The sequence below is a fragment of the Anabrus simplex genome, chromosome 1 (assembly GCF_040414725.1).
Source record: "Anabrus simplex isolate iqAnaSimp1 chromosome 1, ASM4041472v1, whole genome shotgun sequence".
Taxonomy (NCBI): domain Eukaryota; kingdom Metazoa; phylum Arthropoda; class Insecta; order Orthoptera; family Tettigoniidae; genus Anabrus; species Anabrus simplex.
This window is the reverse complement of record NC_090265.1, coordinates 501,651,302-501,673,989: the sequence shown is the minus strand read 5'-3', so window position 1 is coordinate 501,673,989 and position 22,688 is coordinate 501,651,302. Positions and strand designations below refer to the sequence as shown.

The following is a 22,688-nucleotide window of genomic DNA, read 5'->3' as shown; positions in this document are numbered from 1 at the left end:
AAAACTATAACATTTCTGTCCATTTTCCACAACAATAGTCCTTGAAAATATTTGGCAAGAGACTCGATAGCAACGAGCACTCGCATTCGGACGTACCTCTGAATCCCGGCTGACTTTGTCGTGATTCACTCGTGGATGGTGAGTCTTCGCGGAGATCGCTTGAGCCTAACTGAAGGACGAGGCGTTCCAGATCGGATCGGCATGTCATGGCGAATGTGAATGCATGAGTACGATCGATGTCCTCGACATGAACTTAATCAGTGTTTCGGTACATAAAATGGTAAAAAACGATTAGAAGAAGAATATCACGCTCTTTATGGAAAACAGATGACGAAATGATATTCCATTACGTCCAATTATGATTTTGTGAGTTTTTGTGATCACTGAAGATATTAAGATGATCAGCACTTCGTTCTGCGAATGCATCACGCGGCTAGATAACTCCGGAGAAAAAAATTGATATTTTGGTCATTTTGTTGAAATTTTTTAATGGCTGAAATTGAAAGGATTGAGGTTCTTTTTTCTCGTCACGAAGTTATTCAGCTGAATTCAAAAAAATTATCGCTGTAATAATGCTTTGTTTGCCAATTGTAATTTTACATTTAAATCCCATTTTCTCCCACAATATACTGCCAAATGCAACAAAATTTATATGGTATATGTATCACAGCTATATTAATAAAGCTGTATGACATTTTTGATTGGAGAGTTTTTTCAAGTAGTAGGGATTTTTAAGTCAAAAATTTTAGAACGTAAAAATTACACAAACTGTAATACGATATATCTGCTTATATAAATTGCGTACAGAAAAATCGATACGTAGTGCTTTTAAAAGTATTATCTACCTAATTACGAATTTACATTAATTTGTTAATTAAATTTCATGAAAAAATGGAATTAAAAACTTCAAAAAATATTTTCGAAAAACTAATAATTGTATATGAAAGAAATGTTCGTGATATCTGTTATGTAGGTGACATTCCCACAGAGTTTCGTGAAAATCCATGCATTAGGTAAAAATATCTTTATCTCCGGAGTGTCGCCTTAAGCACAGAAAGCGAAATCTAATCAGCTGTTCGAGTGCGGGGCTGTACTATATGTTAATAGATGAAAAACAAATGAAGATATACACAGTTTCAAAAATAACTTCTAGGCTACATCAACCGTGTCTATCCATCTTCGCAATCAGTTCATTTTGCCTTCTGTTTACATATTACCATTCTGTGGCTCATTCTAAGATTTAAATGTTAGTCAGTAACAATTCATGCCTTAAGAAAGAACTAATGCAATACGTATAGTAGTCCAAATGCTAAGTCACAAACCAAGACAAATGAGTTCAATGTCATGCTGAAAAATGTCACAAATGTATGCATTAGATGGAGCTGAAAATGACAGAGCGAGCATTAATAAGGGGCACAAGGTGATGGACACGTGGCGTTAGTGGTGAGTAAGTGGAGGGGCTCAAGTGATGTATGCTTGAGGAAGAAGCAAGGTAAAGTACTTTCAAACGTATGTAAAGGCTGCATAGTTTTTGAAAGGTCAGATTATAAAAGAACAATTCATTTAAGAGGAAAATAACTTACGATATATGCTGTTAAAATGCTGTACATGAGTTTCATGACAATATAAAAGTTACAAGCTGTTTGATGCCGAAGGCATCCACTGTAAGGACGTCGCAGTCATACCTTGAATCTGAAGTCAAGGAAGAGCTTCCTGCGTACAGCGAAACCAATTAAATCTTCAATAAATTCGTCATATCGAACTATGGAGTTAAAGTGAAACCAGCTCTCATTTGGGAAAAAGGAGACAATGAACAAGCTAACAAATAGCATATGGTGGTGCAAACACAGCCCGCAGAAGTAGAATTAGCGCACTGGAGACGTGAAATATGCTTGAGATGAGGTTCATGATTCGGAATCTTTGATAGTATTAATTTCTAAGAGTTTTTCTCAAATGACAAGATTATTCAAGCTGATGGGTACTGCTATACCTTTATAGGTTATTTCGATACACATTATCTATATGTCAACTGAGGAAATGTTATTTTATGTCAGTGTATGAACTTTTTTGGACAATAATTTAGAACTAGGATAAGTAACTAAATTAATAAATGCATGAAACGTGTCATTAGAATGTTAGAGTACAGTGGTGACAGTATATGGATGTGTTTTTAAAAGATATATAGTAACTTAATTAAATGCTTTGTTTCATAGATACGGTACTTTCAAATATTGTTCATCGGTAATAACATCTGATATATTTAAAAGACCACACATTTATGACCATTTCTTATTAAATTATATACATTTTTAAATTTATACGGTATATGACATGTAAGTATGTGATGCGTCAGCATAAGAACAGACCATCCATTACAAGAAATTTGATTGTTGTTGATTTTCATAAGGATATGGTAACTAAATAACAGTATATTTTCTTTTCGCGAAGATGACTGCGGGTTAATGAAATGAAAAATAACAATCCTGTTTAAATTCCACGTACAGATGAAAGTAATGCACCATGCCTTTAAGTTTAACAGTCACATAAAACCTCCAGTCGCTTTTCTTGATCTCTTAATTTATGTTTGGTAGAGTAGAATTATACTGCTAGGTGTTTTCTACGCGTTAAATGGCTGGGGCAACGAAACAACGTGAAATTTACATTCAGCAAAGGTGAAGAGCTCATTTATTATTGACTTTCCATTCGTGTGCACTCTGCATACGACAGACAGAACAATATTTCCTGCCAATAGATTGTGTGTGTTTGTGAATGAACAAAACTTCGAATCGTCCTACATAGTTTATTAACAGAAATGTCCAAACAAAACAATGATTTTGCAATAATTTTAATTAAGTTCTGTACTTAACAACATTGATCACGACCGATCTTCGTACCATAATAGTAACATATCTTCTTGAGGAAGATGAAAAATGGTTATAGATCTGAAGGTTTATTCACAATAATAGACTCAATAAATAGATTTTGTGAAACTGTTTCTAAGTGAGACAAACAAAGTTCTAGAGTAAAGCAATGGCACTACGTAAGTTACTTCAAGAGTTTAGTTATAAAGCGAGGACGATATTTGTTTACTTGGCCAGCAGCAATTAAATAAACTAAGCTACTTTGGTGAATAGTTCAATGCTACGGCAACACAGATCTAAGTGAAAAAGTAACAAACAAATGACTAGAAGTACCCAGTTTACTAGAAATATGAATTGGAACAAAAATGTCAAATCTTATCAGGAAGATCATTCAGCCGAATGCTTCCTTCACAGCGATACAGTTCCAGTTCACGTTCTCTGCGATGTAATCTGTGGAAGACTTAAAAGGAAGGGAATATCTATGGGCTACGAATCTCCATCTCACTGTAGTGATTGTTTATGCACTACAAACACTACAGACAGAAATGGGAGAATTTGATCCTTCGCGACGGGAAGGAAGTGATCTAGATAAGGAACAAAAAATACCAGTGTCCATCCCATTGGCATGTCATTCAAGGTTGTGTTTTGGGAAGAGTTCTCAGTGGAAGAGAGAGCTACACAAGAAGAAACCCCTACCTTGACATCGCCTCCACCTGGCGTATGTTTTACGTTATCCTTGGAGCCAACCTTAGGTTTGGCTTTATCCTTGAAGTCTAGCTTCACAGACTCAATCTTCTTGTCACCACCTCCAGGTTTGTGGCTAGCGTTTTCAAGCGAACCAACTTTCGGCTTGGCGTTCCACGCCAGCTTCACCTGCTGGATCTGAAAATAAGAATTACATTTAAGGAGATGAAGAATATGAAATAAATGTTCTGAACGTAGTACATAAAAGTGAGGAGAAATGTACCTCTGATAAGTATGCCAGTCATAATTTTAACACATTTCATATTACTAATATTAAAATTGCATTGGAAGCTATATAGAGACTTTAAAAGTGGAATGGGAATAATAATTCTTAAGTCCAAGGTATGCAGCTTTCAGAACTCGGGAACTACCATGTACAAAACCTGAGTTATTTCTTCTGAATTATCTTCAGTATTGCGTGGAATCCATCCACTGTGGACGTACGCAACTGAATATTTAGTACATATACGTCGAAACAGTTCGAAACAAAAATCATGATCAGGATCATGATCATGATCATCATCATCATCATCATCATCATCATCATCATCATAGACTGTTACACGCCAGTCTGCAAGCCTGTGAATTTACTAAACGTCTCCATAATTCTCTATTTGTAACTTAACTAGCTCTGTGACCTCGTTTACTTCCTTACCTCTTAAACCCTTAGAAATTCCAACCATCATCGTCTTAGCCTCCCCCTACTTCTCGTACCCTCCATGACCCTAGGTAATCTTATCCTCCTCCATTCGCCTCACATGACCCACCACCGAAGCCGCTTTGTGTGTGCCGCTTCACCCATCGAGTTCATTCCCAACTTAGCCTTTACCTCTTCAATTCGAGTACCCTCCAGCCATTGTTCCCACATGTTTTACTACCAATCATTTTCGCTACTTTCATGTCTGTTATACGTCTACCTTACGCATAAGATATCTTGGAGTCAACCCAGCTTTCATTCCCGTACAGCAAAGTTGTTCTGGAAACAGACCGATGTAAAGGTACTCGTAGTTTCGTCCGAGAGCTGACTTCTTTCTTACAGAATATTGTTGACCTGCGAACTCACTGCATTAGCTTTTCTGACTCACCTTCCTTGAATTTCACTTGCTGTGCTACCATCCTGGGAGAATACGCTTCCTTAAAGCTTGAAATAATCTATCAATTCCCTTCTTGTATTCCAGAGCTGACGTTCTGTCCTCTTGGGTTTCTTTCCTACTGACATCGCTTTAGCCTTTGACATACTCATTTTCATATCATACTCATTGGAACTATTTTCAAATTCAAAGATATTAGGTTACATGCTTTCAGCACAGTGTGCCATGAAGACCGAGTCATGGGCATAGGCCAAGATGAATAGTAATAATAATAATAATAATAATAATAATAGTTCATGGTGTGGGTGTGGGTCACTGTAGTCACGTCCTAGTTCGTGAACCATGGGCAACGGCTGAGTGGCCTAATAAGTGGCCCTGAGAGTCGGGATACCAGTTGCTACGGAATGGGAGTGAGCATTTCGGACGGTCATATTCTGAGTCATGGCAATCCTTGTACTCAGGCGGCTAGGACTATGAAATCCACTGGTGGTCCCTAAACCGTTAGAGAAAAGATCCTCACTTTGACTATGTATAAGTGCTTCACATAATTTACCGAGCTCAGAACATTTTATGCAAGCCTCGGACCTACGGGAGTAACTGAGTCCCACTCCCATTTGACAGGCAAGGGACTCCTTGGAAACAATTTGGACGAACGAAATTGAATTCAATGGGGAGCTATCAATATTAAAGGCGCTTATGGAAGAGAGGAACTAGAACTGGCTGAGTCAGCAAAGATGCATCTCGATGTGCTAAGAGTAACTGATATTCGGGTAAGGGGAGACAGCGAGGAAGAGATAGGAGATTATAAAAGTGTACTTGACGGGTGTTACAAAGGGAAGGACAGAGTGTAAGGTAGGACTGTTCATCAGGAATACTATTGCACGCAACATAGTTGCGGTTAGGCACGTAAATGAGCGAATGATGTCGGTAGATACGGCAGTAGGAGGAATTAGGACAAGAATTGTCTCAGTGTATTCACCATGTGAGGGTGCAGATGAGGATGTTGACAAGTTTTATGAAGCATCGAGTGACATCGTATCAGCGTCAACAGCATGGATATGATAGTGTTAATTGGCGATTTCAATACGATAGTTGGAAATAGAACTGAAAGATACGAAATGGTTATTGGTAAATATGGGGAAGATATAGAAGCTAACAGGAATGGGAAGCTTTTGCTGGACTTCTGTGCTAGTATGGGTTTAGAAGTTACCTTCTTCAAGCATAAGGCTATTCAGCGCTACACATGAGGGTAGGGGTACCAGATCCATAATATACTATATCATAACTAGAGCCCGGATTTCCATGCAAATGCAGGTTTCTAAATAAACTGCTTACACTTCTCAAACTTTTCAGATATTCGTTTCATGGCTTAACGATTCCAAATAACCGTTCTTTTTCCGTGCATGTTTGCATGTTTTGGCCTTTTTAGGAGAAAATTCATGCATAATGCATATTTTACAGTTTTTGGACGTTTATGTTGCATAATATGACTTTTCTTCTGCCTTTGGCGCATATATAATGTTAACTTGCATGATAGTACTTTTTATGAATATTGGTTTTCAGAATTTGGGACCGCTTTTCCAGGTTGTACAGTAGACGGAGAGAATGTATTCCTGGCATTGTATCTGATAACCAAAGTTATATGATTTTTCACGAGAGTTTAATCCTGATGTAAACAAATAGGCGGAGCACCTTGGCTTTGCACGTGGACATAGACGTAGTTGATTGGAGAAGCAACCGTCGCACTCACTCGACTGAATGCGAGCTCGAAGGAAAGTAGTACGTGGCATTAATTTAATTTTATCTTAGTTTATTACATTTAGATAGTCTGAAAGAGTACGTAATCAAATTAAAATATGGTTGTCATATATACCGGTGTGTATGTATAATTTTTTAAAATAAAACAGTGATTAAATAGCGAGATATGAAGGCAGAAGGCGTGGTGTAATGCAGGAAGTCTTCTCATAGCGAGGTAAAGTCCCAAGCTGTACAGTGTGGAGATAAGGTGTTGCATCTTGCAGCAGCTGTCAGTGTCAGTATTCACAGTGAGAGAAATGGAGCAAGAGGTGCTCTAGCCTACGATAGGTTTCTTTAATATTCAGAAATGAATAAATAAATAAATAAATAAATAACGTAGGCCCTAATCATCAGCAGTAGATCTCCCTTTAGACCCCTCTGTTTAGTTTCGCACAGCTCAGAAACTGTTCCTCGTCTATTTTAGGTAATATGCGCAGCACTGTATGTCCGAACACTGGAACTATATCACGCACAGAACGAGAGTAGAAACGCCTGCATATGGATAATAGCAGGAGCCATTCACTACAACATCAAGGCGTACGCTCAGCATACAAGTGTGACTTTACCTGGATTTCTGGATCATCTCAGGAAAGAACGATGGAAGATGGTCAGACAGAAGTGTCTTCAAGAAGCTTTTGGAACACATCTTTTTAAATTCTGAGTGCCTTCCTGTTATGTCCCTTGTGTCATATCTGCCAATTTTATGTTAACTGCGGAGTGTTTTGTGGTGGTAAAACTGTGTACTGTTCAAGGATTTGGATAATGAATGACAGCCATAATTAAGTTTGCTCCTAGTGTGCAAAAGGAAAACAGTTTTTGTGTGTTTTTTTTCTGCTGTGAACGACTTGTGTTCTCCTGTCTTAAATTTTGATTTGTTTATTTGTTTAGATGCACCTTATCAACGTTCTGTTTGCGGAATTAACCTAAATTTGTTCTAATACTTTTGTTTTAAAAACAATAAGAAGTTTGTGTATCTCGTTTAGTATGTAAGTAGTGTTTGATATTGTCAATAAATAAGCAGATTTAAAAAAAAAAACACGAGACGTTGACGGGGCGGAGGTCGATACTACACGCTCAGCGAATCACAACTTTGGCTGAGGCGTGGACATGCCTTGTTTACATCAGGATTAAACTCTCGTGAAAAATCATATAGTACATACGGTAGAGGTCCTATAAAGCAATTAACCAATCATTTTCTTATCTGTTGCTTGCATTAACGTTGACATAAGCCGGAAGACACCACGTCGAACTCTGTAATTCTTAGGAATAAGGCGCCCCTGTTATACATTGCTATAAATTGAACCGTAAATTGTGAATTACTAAATTACGGCTCATTTTTCGCCTCTGTTAGACACGTATGTGGCACCGCGTTACTGAGATAGTACCTTTTGCATCCAACCCTCTTCCGTTCTTATCCCTGAATTCTCACTCGTCACACATGTTTGTTATCGCAGCTTCAATCTTCAGCAGTTATTGAAGACATCATCTGCAATCATCACACCGAGAAGTAGCTGCGGCAGCAAGAGATACGTCGGACAAAGTGATCCTTCCAAATCCCGACTTTGAATTCGTCAGACATATAAGATTCACTGTGGTGAAAACGCGGACGTACAATTTGACCTCACTTTGTCCCAAATCTCTTAATTTAAGTATGCACCTGCCACTTCTGATGACGTAGAAAGATCAAGTTCTGTGTTTAAGAATATGCTGTCAGATAAGCGGGTGACCTTAAATCAAGACAATCTGGAGAAATTACGGTAGTTGCTGTACAATGTTTCAAAAGGAACTGAATTTTGATATAGCATATTTTCCAGTTTATTGTGCATGAATGCATGCACATTTTGAGATTTGATAGTGCATGGAAATCCGGGCTCTAATCATAACCGACTTCGAATTCAGGAAATCTGTTAGGAATGTTACGGGTTTTCCGGGGATTTTTCGATGATACAGACCACTACCTGATCTGTAGTGAACTGAGTATCTCTAGGCCTAGGTAGAGAAAGTGAATCTGTCTGCAAACGAATAAGGGTACAAAATCTCCAGGACGAGGAAATTAGACGTGGATTTGATTAGTAAGAAGTTCCGAACAGTGGACAGTAGGGGCCTAAGCAGGTTCAGGATATGGATATAAGAATGGGTGGCATACAGACGTGTTGTGGTAGAAACAACAAGGGAATGTCTAGGAAAAAACTGTGTGTAAAGACGAAAAAAAAAGCGAACATCATGGCGGAATGATGAAGAGAGAGGAGCTTGTAAACGTAAAAAAGAATGCTTATCAGACATGGCTCCAAACAAGGGCTGATGCAGACGTAGAGGAAATAGAGCGAAGCACATAGTTGTTGAATCCAAAAGGAAATCTTGGGAAGAATTTGGTAAAAACCTGGAAAGGCTAGGTAAAGCAGTAGGGAAACTTTCTGGACAATAATAAAGAATCTTAGGTTAAGAGGATAAAGGAAATTAATACCGTTTTGGGTAATTCAGATTAACTCATAATAGATCCCAGGGAATCACTGGACAGGTGGAAGGAATATTTTGAAAATCTTCCCAACGTAAAAGGAAATCTTCCTGCCGACAACGGAGCTCATGGGGAGGAGGACAATGATGTTGGTGAAATTACGCATGAGGAAGTAGAAAGGGTAAATAAACTTCATCGTCATGAAGCAGCAGGAAGTGATGAAATTAGACCTGAAATGGTGAAGTATAGTGGGATGGCAGGGATGAAATGGCTTCATGGAGTAATAAGATTAGCACGGGGTGTTGGTAAGGTATCTTCAGATTGGACAAAAGCAGTAATTGCACCGATCTGTAAGCAAGGGAACAGGAAGGAATGCAACAATTATAAACATATCTCATTGATTAGTATACCAGGCGAAGTATTCACTGGCATCTTGGAAGGAAGGTGCGATAAGTGGTTTAGAGTAGTTTGGATGAACACCAGTGAGGTTTAAGACCACAGGGGGGTTGTCAAGATAAGATTTTCAGTATGCACCAGGTAACTGAAAAATAGTACGAGAGGATTAGACAGTTATATTTATGTTTCGTAAATATAGATGAAGCATATGACAGGGTACCGAGGGAAAAGACGTTCGCCATACTGGAGGACTATGGGATTAAGGGTAGATTATTCAAATCAGTCAGAGGCATTTATGTTGACAATTGGGCTGCAGTGAGAATTGACGGTAGAATGAGTTCTTGGCTCTGGGTACTCATAGACGTTAGACAAGACTGTGATCTTTGCACTTTGCTGTTCGTAGTTTACATGGATCATCTGCTGAAAGGTATAAAGTGTCAGGGAGAGATTCAGTTAGGTAGAAATGTAGTAAGCAGTCTGGCTTATGCTGACGACTTGGTCGTAATGGCAGATTGTGCCAAAAGCCTGCAGTCTAGTATCTTGGAACTTGAAAATTGGCGCAATGAGTATGGTATGAAAATTAGAGTTTCCAAGACTAAATTGATGTCAGTAGGTAGGAAATCCAGTCAGAAGATAGGAAATCCAAGATAACTGAATGTCAAATTCATGATACAAAACTGGAACCGGTAGATAATTTCAAGTATTTAGGATGTGTGTTCTCCCGGGATGGTATAGTAAGTGAGATTGATTCAAGGTGAAGTAAAATTAATGCAGTGAGCTCAAAATTACGAGTAACACTATACTGTAAGAAGGAAGTCAGCTCTCGGAGAAAACTATCTTTACATCGGTCTGTTTTCAGACCAACTTTGCTTTACGGGAGCGAAAGCTGGGTGGACTCAGGACATCTTATTCATAAGTTAGAAGTAACAGATATGAAAGTAGTGAGAATGATTGCTGGTACAAACAGGTGGGAACAATGGCAGGAGGGTACTCGGTATGAGGAGATAAAGGCTAAGTTAGGAATGAACTCGAAGGATGAAGCTGTACGCATAAACCGGCTTCGGTGGTGGGGTCATGTGAGGCGAATGGAGGAGGATAGGTTACCTAGGATAATAATGGTCTCTGTTGTGGAGGCTAAGAGAAGTAGGAGACCAAGATGATGATGGTTATACTCAGTTTCTAACGATTTAAAGATAAGAGGTATAGAACTAAACCAGGCCACAGAACTAGTTACAAACAGAGGATTCTGGCGGCTTTTAGTAAATTCACAGAGCTTGCAGACTGAACGCTGAAAGGCATAACGGTCTATAAAGATGCATGTATAATAATAATAATAATAATAATAGCGTATGACTACGGAGATTCCCGGTGCAGGTATTTTGAACGTGACGCGTATGGGCGACCTGCATATCTGTGAGGATGGGGCTCTACCTAGGATGATTTCTGATGTTGAGGACGGCGCATACATCCAACTTCGAGCCAAAGGAATGAAGCAATTAAGTTTAAAATCCCCGGACTGACCTGGAATCGAACCCAGAAGTCCTTGGACCACAGGTTACCATGTTAATCAGTTATCCATGGAGGCAGACAGGAGGTTTTATTGTGATATATTACAGAACGGGGCACGAAAAAGCCGCACGCCTGACAAGCAACACAAATCACTTTCAAAGGAAGTCTTTCAATGGTGTTACACTCCGATTCTGTTCAAAGTTGGCATGCGGTTAGCTGAGCTAGTGAATATTCCAAAAGTGAAAACCGTATATGCCCAAATTAATATTCATGCTGTTTATTTACAGAGTTGGGAAGTATAATAATGGCGTGTGACCTCCGGAATGGTCAGGTGCAGGTCTTTCGCGTTGACGCCGTACAGGCGACCTGCGCGTCTGGGGCCCTACTAGGATGATTTATAATGCTTAAGACTACACACACATCCAGCCTCCCGAGTCATTGGAATTAACCAATTAAGGTTAATATCGCCGGCCTTTCCGGGAATCCAATCTGAGACTCCCTTGACCAAAGGTCATCATGCTTATAACTTAGCCATGGAGCTGGACAGCTGGAAAGTAACCGAGTATGCCAATAACTAATATTCATTTATAATTATACTTTTCACACAATGCAAGTTTTTCTCGTAATTTACTTCTTGAAATAAAATTGTAATCGTTACATTTTTGTAATCGACATATTTCATATACAGCACTCGCAGGACGTCACGTAAAGCCAAGCATACGATGGGGACTCGCAGCTCCTGGTGGTATTGTTGACGACTTCGTGAGTTTGCACATAGGAAACTGGAATAAACACGTGAAAAGTTAGGGAATTTACATTCCCCTATTTGAGTAAATATTCTGAATTATTTGGCCCTCAAATTAATAAGAACACGAGTGTGAAACGCGAACTTCAGTTAAGAACAACAGGTTTGAAAATTCCGAAGTACAGTATCATGTTTAGTCTTACTGAATGATGATAACCACTATTTCTAAGAAATATGCAAATACGCTAATAAGTTATTACGTATTATTATTATTTTTTTTGCTAGGGGCTTTACGTCGCACCGACACAGATAGGTCTTATGGCGACGATGGGATAGGAAAGGCTTAGGAGTTGGAAGGAAGCGGTCGGGGCCTTAAGGTACAGCCCCAGCATTTGCCTGGTGTGAAAATGGGAAACCACGGAAAACCATTTTCAGGGCTGCCGATAGTGGGATTCGAACCTACTATCTCCCGGAAACAGGCTCACAGCCGCGCGCCTCTACGCGCACGGCCAACTCGCCCGGTTATTATTATTATTATTATTATAATTATTATAATATTATTATTATTATTATTGACACTCAGCCACGTTTCAGTGGGCTATGACTGCACCACTCTCATGAGATCTTTCCTCGTATCTTCTTCTTCTTCTGTCAATACTCCTTCATTCTTTGGTTCACCCTAGTTCGTTTCTCTTCCGAAAATATTCTTCTTCTCCTTGATTTATCCTTAGAGATCCTTCGTCTCCGCAATTTTCTTCCTTGACACTCCTTGTTTCTTGTGTCTTTTGTCTTGAACCCATATTTTTCGAAAGTCTATTTTTTGAAAGTCGTGATGGACTTTAACCGATGAGAATTCGGTTTTCCTGTTCTCTTAATAGCAGTAAGTCGGAAGTCGAAATTGACATGTAGGCAGCCTAAATGACGTCCAGTCAGATTGATTTCACAGTGCAGCTGAGGTCATGTGATTGTGTGTAATAATTAATTTAGGTTAGAATTCGAATTTAAAGGACCATATGCCTGTATATAAGGTGTTATTCCGGCAGGATCTGAAGTTGACATGTGAAACTAAGGACAATCAATTTTAGGAGGCCCTGGAGAGATTTTAGGGCCAATTTATTTTCACAGTTCTATCATAGATAGGATGATATGCGAATCTGATTTTTTATTTTTACAATTTGCTTTACGTTGCACCCACGCAGATAAGTCTTATGGCGATAATGGAATAGGAAAGGGCAAAGAATGAGAAGGAAGCGACCGTGGCCTTAATTAAGGTACAGTGCCCAGTGTAAAAGTGGGAAAACACGGAAAACCGTCTTCAGGGCTGCCGACAGTGGGGTTCGAACCCACTCTCCAGAATGAAAGTTGACAGCTACGTGATACTAACCATTAAGTACACATTGACTTATTTGTGTACTTAATAACAGCGGTGGACGATGCAAGTAACTTAAACGCAACTATGCCAAGAATGATTTTCTCCCTATTTTACATACAAAGTATATTGTGATAGTGATTGTTTTTAAGGATCGAAACGGTGTATCCAGTGATGAGATTATAAAAAAACTGGACTGAATTACTGTTATCTGAGAAATATTACACTCAATTACAGCTATAAATTACTTTTCAGTAAGTCATCAGTAAAATTACAATTACTTCAGAGAACGGCAGTCTTAGGCGTATATCACTGACATTTTTTCCCCCTCATGGGGCTGTAACGATAACTATTACAATGGAAAACTGTAAAGAAACTAATTCGATTACCTTTAGTCAATTAGTTCCCAAGTCTGGATTTATCCAATATTCAGCCGAATACACCACAAATTATCAGGGAAGCTTACACGCTGTACTTACAACTTGGTACTTAGGGCTTGGGATGTCGTTGTTGCCGTTATTTTTGATGTTTGGTTTCATCAGTCCATAGACTTTGACGCAGTAGCCCTCAATACCAGATCTCCATAACTATTTCATCCCGTAACTACTCTAATATGCTTGAAATATTCATGTCCTGGCCATTCCTAGCCAGTCTTTCCCCCTACACTTTCCTGAAGATCAGTTAAAATAGCCTTGATGTCTTAAGATATATCAGTGCACCTCTCAACCTGGTCAATTGCTCGCATATTGTTCTGATCACCGAACTGATTCTGTAGCCCTACCTATCTCTTCATTTGCGATCCGATCTATCAATTTCATCTTAAACATTATTTGCGAACGCCACATATCAAAGGTAAGAGATTTTTACCTGGGTCTGGGGGCTGATTCAAGGTCCACTCAGCGTACACGAGAACTGAACTATGTAACGGTTAGGGAGCGGCCCAGGTCTCAAGAAATCCTAGTATAACACGCAGACCACACGTCACCTCGTAATCTGTAGGCCTTCAGGATGAGCAGCGATTACTTGGTAGGCCAAAATCCATCATGACTGCAGCGTCATGGGAGGGAACGGAGTACTTCAGTGTGCATTATATCAAAACGATTGAAAGTCGTAAAGCGAGGAAATCAAGAATATATATTAATAAAAAGTGCTCCATAGTTTTATTAAACTTAGAATCTTACATTTAGGCCCTGCAGTTTCAAGACGTAGTGTTAGAACATTCCTCCAAAGATAACGTTTTAATGTTCCAGTAAAGCTGGAACATTATCTCACATCCACATGCTGATGTAGCGTAGAGAGCGAAGAGAACGGCAGCAACGGGATATTAATGACTCGTACCTTTAGCTTCGGATTCCTTTCAATCCGTTGAGGTAAGCAAAGAACAGGATATAACCACAAGGGATCATACTGAAATGATTACGGAGTTGAATTAGTGTAGAAATGTTGAAAGAAAGTATCCGTGTCTACAATACTTAAGCACTCCTAGAGTCGACAAAGTTCCATATTTTTCACTGAAGAGTCTTTCAACGCGCTATTGAACCTGCAGGTACGGTTCTGTCACAATTTGAACACAATCTAATATCAGTCGACTGCTCTCAGATTCGATCCTGAACCATGATCTTAGGAGGCGAGTGCCTAAGCAAGTATGCTACATAGTTAATGGAAGGGGATGTTGCATAATATTGAGATACAAACGAAAGATACGGTAGGCCTAGGTTGGGGAAGGAAGCGGTCGTGACCTTAGGTACAATACCATCATTTGCCTGGTGTGAAAATGGTAAACCAAGGAAAACCATCTTCAGCGCTGCCGACAGTGGGGTTCGAAAGCACTATCTCCCGGATGCAAGCTCATAGCTGCGCGACCCTAACCGCACGCCAACTCGTCCGGGAGTACTGAAGTTAGCGAAATGTGGAAAACAACCATCTTCATTGATGAATGCTTGGCCACGGACATGTATACCAGGTGTATGCATAAGTATTTTCCGGTTTCACTAAAAGATGGGGCCAGGGAACAGTACGCAGCGTATTAGACACATACGTCAGTTTGTTCGTCTGACATTAACGCACAAACACACACACAAGTTGAGTCTGCCAACACTAGCATCCGTGTTGTGTCGTTCAGTGATCATGTGCCTGAAAAAGAACATTTGTGGCACGCATTGCTTTTCTTATTTAATCAAAAGGAAAAGGCTGTGGAACGTTATGGTTTGCTGGTAGAAACATATGGCGAACACACTCCATCGATTACAACACGTGAGACATGGTTTCGGCAATTTAAACATGGTGATTTCAATGTGAAAGACAGTGCGCGCTGTTAGACCACAAAAGTGCGAAGACGACCAATTGCAGGCATTACTGGATGATGAACCAACTCAAACTTAACGCTATCGCCAACCAATGATAAATTTAAATCGAAAGACGACCGGAATAGTCCAGAAGACATGACAAAGTGATTTTGTTACACGACATTGCGCCATCTCACACAGCAAAACCAGTGAAACACACCTTGAAATCACTTGGATGGGACAACCTTCCGCACTCGTAGTACTCTCCCGCCCTGGCGCCTTATGACTATCACCTCTTCACATCAATGGGGCTCGCGCTCACAGAGCAGCACTTCAGCAATTTCAAGGAAGTTGTAAAATGGCTCGACGAATGGTTCGCCGCAAAAGACAAACAGTTTTTCTGGCATGGGATTCATAACTTATCTGAAAGATGAGCGAAGTGTGTAGAAGCCGATGGCAAATATTTTGAATAAACAAAAAATGAACTTCCCTTGAAACACGTGTTTTCTTTAGCACAAAAATCGGCGAAAACTTTTGCATACACCTGGTATACTATGATCTACGATTTGGATTGTTTTTGCTTTTAAGTTTTTGTTATCGAGTTGCTTTATTATAAAAAAAAAATATATCTCTGTCTGTATGTCTATCGGGAGTTGTTTTCATTTCTTTTTTGATCCCGAGCTGTTAATGTTCCTTTGTCAGGCGAAGTTAGTTTGCGTCTGTAACGGTAATTAAATAACTTAACAAGCGCCCTAGTCAACTCAGCCGAAAGGATTATCATTAGAGGGATTTCCTCTATTGGTGGACAACGTCTGAAGCTGAAGTCTACAGTAATTTCAATTCAAGTGGCTATTGCTAGCCTGTCGTTGTAAGGTAGATTCTCCGACAAGGGTGGGCGGCATCTGCCGCGCATTGGAAACTGCGTGTTGCTGTAGTGTACGATAGTGGTGTGTGTGGTGAATGATTTGGAAGTACGTTGGGGATACAAAAAATCCAGTCCCCGAGCCAAGGGGATGAACCATTTAATATTAAAACCCCCTTCCAGTTAGGAGTCGAACCCGGGGCCTTCTGAACAGAAGGCGACTACGCTGACCACTCAGCCAAAGATCCAAACGAATCCACAATGAAGACCTTGCTACCCTCATCTGCACGAAATCTTACCCTTTAAATTCCCCATCTGCTCTTCATCTTACATTACACCTCAGTGCAGTGACAAAGTTGGAGGCAGGAAATAACATGTCAATCGCCCATGTCTAAAATGTGTACAATCTCTGATAAATTACCTCGTATGTACTGCACATTCACTTTCCTTTTATAGACTGTAAACCTACGCAGCGAGTGCCGTATTAATAACTCGTACCTTTAGCTTCGGATTCCTTCCCAAGACCGTGGGTTTGATCTCGGCTGAGTTATGGTCTGAGACAATTGTATGTCACTGGTTTCCGGCAGGTTAAAATGCTGGTTCTTCAGCGTCACAATGTTCCTATCGGTCAATTCAACTTTATGAATTAAAGAGTCCAGCCACTTTTGTATAACGAAGTCATCTCAATGAAGTTACATTTCTATGAACTCGATTCCAAGTTACCTTTCTTCTCATGAGTTCTACCCCAACAAGAACATGAATTCGGCCCTTCTGCCGTCCAAGTATAGGAATTATCACAAGTAGCCTAAATACGTTCGCCAGAAAGCGTTTACTTGACACGAACTGTCCAACATTTTTCTTCCCATAATGAGGGGATATTGTTATTACCGTGTAATTAAATGCGTTCCTATTCTATTAATACATACAAATGATTCGAAAGGGGGAAGTTTAAACAGAGTTGAAATGGCAAGAATTCGTCATTTACAGTGATTTTCATAAGCTACAGCACTAATAACATTCTCGTTATGGCATTTGTTCAGTACTCCATCATTTTATGTAAAATAAATTTCCATGATGTGGGTTACTGTAGTCGCATCCTAGTACATGAACAGTGGGCAACGGCTGACTGGCCTAGTAAATGGTCCTGAGAGTTCGGGTACCAGTTGCTATGGAATAGGAGCGGGCATCTCTTGACACACTGAGTTATGCCTCTCTTTGCGCTCAGGTGGCTAGGACTAAGCAATACATCGGTGGTCCTTAACCCGTTAGTGGAGAGATTTTCAATGGGACTATAGGTAAGGAGGGTAGCATTTTGCTTCACAGAATTTATACTGAGCCCGCTCAAAACGTTTTAAGCAACCCTCAAATCGATGAAAGTAACGGAGTCCCACTTCCAATTGACAGGCGAGAGACTCTTAGGAAACACTTGGCGAACGGAATGGAATTCGATGAAGAGCTACCAATATATATATGGGACTTATGAAAGAAAGGGACAAAGAAAGGAAGAAAGAAAGAAAGAAAGAAAGAAATAAAGAAAGAAAAGGAAAAAACCGAATGAAAGTAAGTAGAACTGCCTGAGTCAGTGAAAAGGATGCGTTTTGATGTGTTAGGAGTTAATGATATTCGGGTAAGGGGAGATAGCGTGGAAGAGAGAGGAGATTATAATGTGTTCTTAACAGGTGTTTATAAAGGAAGGTCAGGGTGTGGGATAGAACTGTTCATCAGGAATACTATTACACGCAATATGGTTTCTTTTAGGCACGTACATGAGAGAATGATGTGCGTAGATTTAGCAGGTGGAGAAATTAGAATGAGAATTGTCTCAATTTACTCACTATGTGAGGGTGCAGATGAGGACGTTGACGAGTTTTATGAAGCGATCCGTGACATGGTAATCAGGATCAACAGCAAGGATAGGATAGTGCTAATGGGCGATTTCAATGCGAGAGCTGGAAATAGACCTGAAGGATATGAGAAGGTGATGGGTAAATGTGGGGAGGATATGGAAGCTAACAGGAATGTGAAGGGTTTGCTGTGCTAGTATGGGATTGGCAGTTACGACTATATTCTTCAAGCACATGGCTATTCACCGCTAACACATGGGAGGGTAAGGGCCATCAATTCCATAATAGAACGTTGATTCAGGAACCCTGTCAGATATGTGCAGGCATTCCAGTATTTTTTCGATGATACGGACCACTGTGTGAACTAGGTAGGTATCTCTAGGCCTAGGGAGTGAAATCTGTCTGCAAACGATTAAGGGTCTAAAATCTCCAGGATGAGCAAATTAGACAGAGGTACGAAGATATGATTATTGAAAAGTTGACACACTCCCTCGCTGAATCAGAGCGGTTATCGAAGTTGGAGGCGGTGTTGCATGGTCTTACAGCGATGCCTCTCCAGTGTGACTATATTTTTGTCCGGTAAGCTTGCATACATACATACATACATACATACATACATACATACATACATACATACATACATACATACATACATACATAAATACATACATACATCTACATAATACATATACACACATCCGGGCTGAGTGGCTCATACGGTTGAGGCACTGGCCTTTTGACCCCAACTTGGCAGGTTCGATCTTGACTCCGTCCGGTGGTATTTGAAGTTGCTCAAATACGTCAGCCTTGATCGGTAGATTTACTGGCACGGAAACTATCTCCTTGGGACAACATTCCGGCACCTCGGCGTTTCCGAAAACCCTTTACAAAGTAATGAGTGGGCGCAAAATCCAGTAACATTATTATTATTATTATTATTATTATTATTATTATTATTATTATGTGCGTATGGACCCAATGGATCACGCAAAGCTCTAACGATTCTGTTTTCTGAGTTGCCAAACAGCTCTCATCCTTTCTCCATGGATCCTTTTTTGTTCTTCTGTCCACTCTGTTCCAGTCTTCTTTTTCACTTCGTTCTCTGGTTGCACTTTCCATCCATTAATTTCTTTCCTATAAAGGTTTCTGTCCGCGGTGTCAGTTGAGTTCATCTGGGCTTTTTCCAGATTTTTCTTCATTTCCAGTACCCATGGAATATTTTATGGATGTTCTATGTAGGTGAGAATCTTGTGTGTCAGTCTACTTGCTGACATTCTGCGGACGTGCCCGTAAAATTTCAGACGTATTTTGCGGATGTCTGCTGCAATGTTGGAAAGGTCTTCTGTCACTTTGCGTGACCTCAGTCTATAACCATCTTCGGTTTTTCGGGAGCCGAGAATTTTCCTCAGGATTCTTCTTTCTTCTTTTAAAATGTTTTCTAGGTCACCTTTCCCGTTTAGTGTAAGACTTTGGGCTTGATTACTGCATTATAGTGTCTGATCTTTAAATGGCGGGACAAGCACTTTTTATTGTATATGTTGTGAACCCTATCGTAGGCTTTCCGAAATTTTTGTGGTGAATTTTCTGGGCATTCTTCTCCCCCCCCATTGGTTCAAGTATTTCTCCCAAGTACAGTACTTGAAGTGTGGTACTCGGTTGATTTGCCCATATGTCGTGTTCGAATTTTGGATATCAAGTTATGAGCAGAAGAACTTGGTCTTTTTAAAGGAAATTTGTAGGCCAACCTTTCCAGCACATTCGCCAAGGGTTTCAATTTGTTTAACGCCTGTGACTACATCATGTGTCAGTATGGCCAGGTCATCTGCAAAAGCGAGACAGGACATCTCAATACCGTCTTTGGGTCGTCCTAGTGATACGGGTATCTCATGTCTTTCAAAGTCTTCTCCCACTCGCGGATGACTGTCTAGGACGAGGTTGAAAAGAAGCGGAGATAGGCCGTTGTATAATTTTATATTGTATACAGCATTCTAAGTGAAGTAGTGTACACGTTGTGAATACGATTTTATTACATTGGATAGTTTTTAGCGTTACTGGGGAAACATGAATGGGAGGTCATCATACATCGTTTCTCATGTGAAAACCGGGTTAAGGAGTTTTCATTGTAATGGCAGACCCCTTTGCCTACTTGCGGTCGCATTGGAGTTGGGCAGTTTTCAATATATGGCAGACGCACACTCTCCGCCTACCTTTGTATATCCTCAGAGAAACTGTCTGTGGGTTTTCCAAAGTCTTCAAGGATCTGTCAGTAAACAGAAAACGAACATGACAGAAATGTTAACGCAATAAAGAAGTTTTTTAAAAATGCGTATCTGCGTAAGTACAAACTCAAAGGACAGGTCGGCCAGGTTGGTAGCTGAGGTATATTGAGAAAATAATCTCTATTCGCAATAAGAGTGAAGGTATAAATGTTGCAGTCTTTGTAAAAGGACAGTTTTCTCGGTAATCTAAAAATGGGAGTTGTGTATGAAGTATTAAATACGTTGTAGATGGTATTGAGTAACTTTAAAATATTCGTTCTGTTAGCGGAAGGTACATCATTCTATTGGGGAGCTTCGGTATAAATTATATTCTGGGTCTCAGCTCCTGGCGCGTGTATGAAAAAGAATTCGAAGAGTTGACTCGAGAGCAAGCAACGTACAGTGCAATTGTCAATTCCATAAACATCCTGAATTTCCAAGCTCTACCCCAGCGGTAGTCAGCGTATGGCTTTGCGACTTATTTATGGTCATGGCAAAGCAGACACTTATGGCGTATTGAAGTCGCCTTAATTGGAAGGGATAATTGGTAAGAATTGGAAGGAATACGTGGTATACATAGAATAGTCGGAAATTATGTGAACCGGGTATATCCGCGTTAGAGTGTTGGCCACACTGATGAATAATTTGAACAAAATCATAAGCTATCTCGCACCGTTGTCATTTTATCAGCTGCTGAAGTTAGCCAGTGAGATCACTTCGCGGGCGAATTCAAATGGGCTCTGCGCGGCAGTGTTTCTAAATTTGTATGCGACTTAAGACCGGTGTGAGAGCACTAGAAGGACGGATTTGAATACACATGTCCAAGCTGACAGGATCGCGATAAAGCAGTGACACTAGTTGAAACCAACGGCATGTTTGTGTTTGATGCTGAAGCCGCTCTTAAGTCACGTGCACATTTATCAACGGTGCCGCGCGAAGTCCATTTGAATTCGTCTGCAAAGCGATTTGATTGGCTAAATCCAGCAGCTGATAAACTGACAACGGTGCGAGAAATCGAATTATTTCTTTCTAATTATTTGTGAGCATGACCAACTCTCGAACGTTCATATACCCGGTTCACGTTGTTTCCGACCACTCTGTATATACAATTTCACCCGTTCCAGTACCTGCTAAAATATCTGCCTCAAATGATATTCCTCTGTAACGTCCTTATCCTCAGGCGAGAACTGTTGCATAATTCCGTTGCGTTTAGGTTGCTCAGTAGCATTGTTGCCGGCCCCGTGGTGTAGGGGTAGCGTGTATGCCTCTTACCCGGAGACCCCGGGTTCGATTCCCGGCCAGGTCTACGATTTTTACCGGGACCTGAGGGCTGGTTCGAGGACCACTCAGCCTAAGTGATTAGAATTGAGGAGCTATCTGACGGTGAGATAGCGGCCCCGGTCCCGAAAGCCAAGATTAACGGCCGGGAAGATTCGTCGTGCTGACCACACGACACCTCGCAATCTGCAGGCCTTCAGGCTGAGCAGAGGTCGCTTCGTAGGCCAAGGCACTTCAAGGGCTGTAGTGCCATGGGGTTTGGTTTGTTTGGTTTAGTAGCATTATTGGCACTGCTGTATTTTAGATGTAGTTTTATAGGCTGCTATCAGACTCGTTGGCTGAATGGTCAGCGTACTGGCCTTCGGTTTAGAGGATCCCGCCTTCGATTCTCTGCGGGATCGGGGATTTTAACCTTCATTGGTTTAATTCCAGTAGCTCGGGGCTGGGTGTTTGTGCTGTCCCCAACATCCCTGCAACTCACACACGACACATAACACTATCCTCCACTACAATAACACGCAGTTACCTACACATGGCAGATCCCTCCCACCCTCATCGGAAGGTCTGCCTTACAAGGGCTGCACTCGGCTAAAAATAGCCACACGAAATTATTATTAATATTATGTGCTGCTAAACCAGGTGCAGAAACAGAATTGAGGAACTCAAGAGGATAATGAACCACATCATCGTGAACCAGTTTGTTACATACCAGTAATTATCAGAATGTATGAACCAGAGGAACGGCATGCTCAAAAGAGAAAGTTGAGTAACTCCCCAGACTCGGCACATATCGTCACGCTATTCTTTTTTAAAATCTCGTACCATTGTTGTCAACTTGAAATGACGAGACAAAGTAACCTCAATGTAAGAATTTAAAAAATATTGGAGGTTACCATACCCATGTAAATGAGCAATCGTGATGTTCATAATTAAGTCAATTTTCAAGCTCAATGAGGAATTAAGGAAATAAACTCTCTCTCTCCCTCATTCAATTTAATGTTATACATTTCTGACTATTTTGATATAAGCGTTGCTATAACCGTATCCTTAGGTGTTTTCCTGGTGTAAATAATTCAGCTCCCTTCTTGAAATTTGCTGTTACTTGACGGACTGGAGTGAAACCACGCTGTAATATCCAATACACACAAGCACATATATAACATGGACATATGCCGTAAGTCAATAAGAATACAA

At 40.4% G+C, this 22,688-nt stretch overlaps 1 protein-coding gene across 3 annotated transcripts in view; it reads right to left on the bottom strand.

The window, feature by feature from the left end:
• LOC136874750 (microtubule-associated protein tau) overlaps nucleotides 1–22,688 on the bottom strand; it is a 150,746-nt gene that overhangs the window by 76,994 nt on the left and 51,064 nt on the right. For all 3 annotated transcript variants that reach the window (XM_067148452.2, XM_068225038.1, XM_068225039.1), the window contains exon 5: nucleotides 3,558–3,743. In XM_067148452.2, coding sequence (XP_067004553.2) covers nucleotides 3,558–3,743 — 186 coding nt within the window. The remainder of the gene's footprint in view (nucleotides 1–3,557; nucleotides 3,744–22,688) is intronic.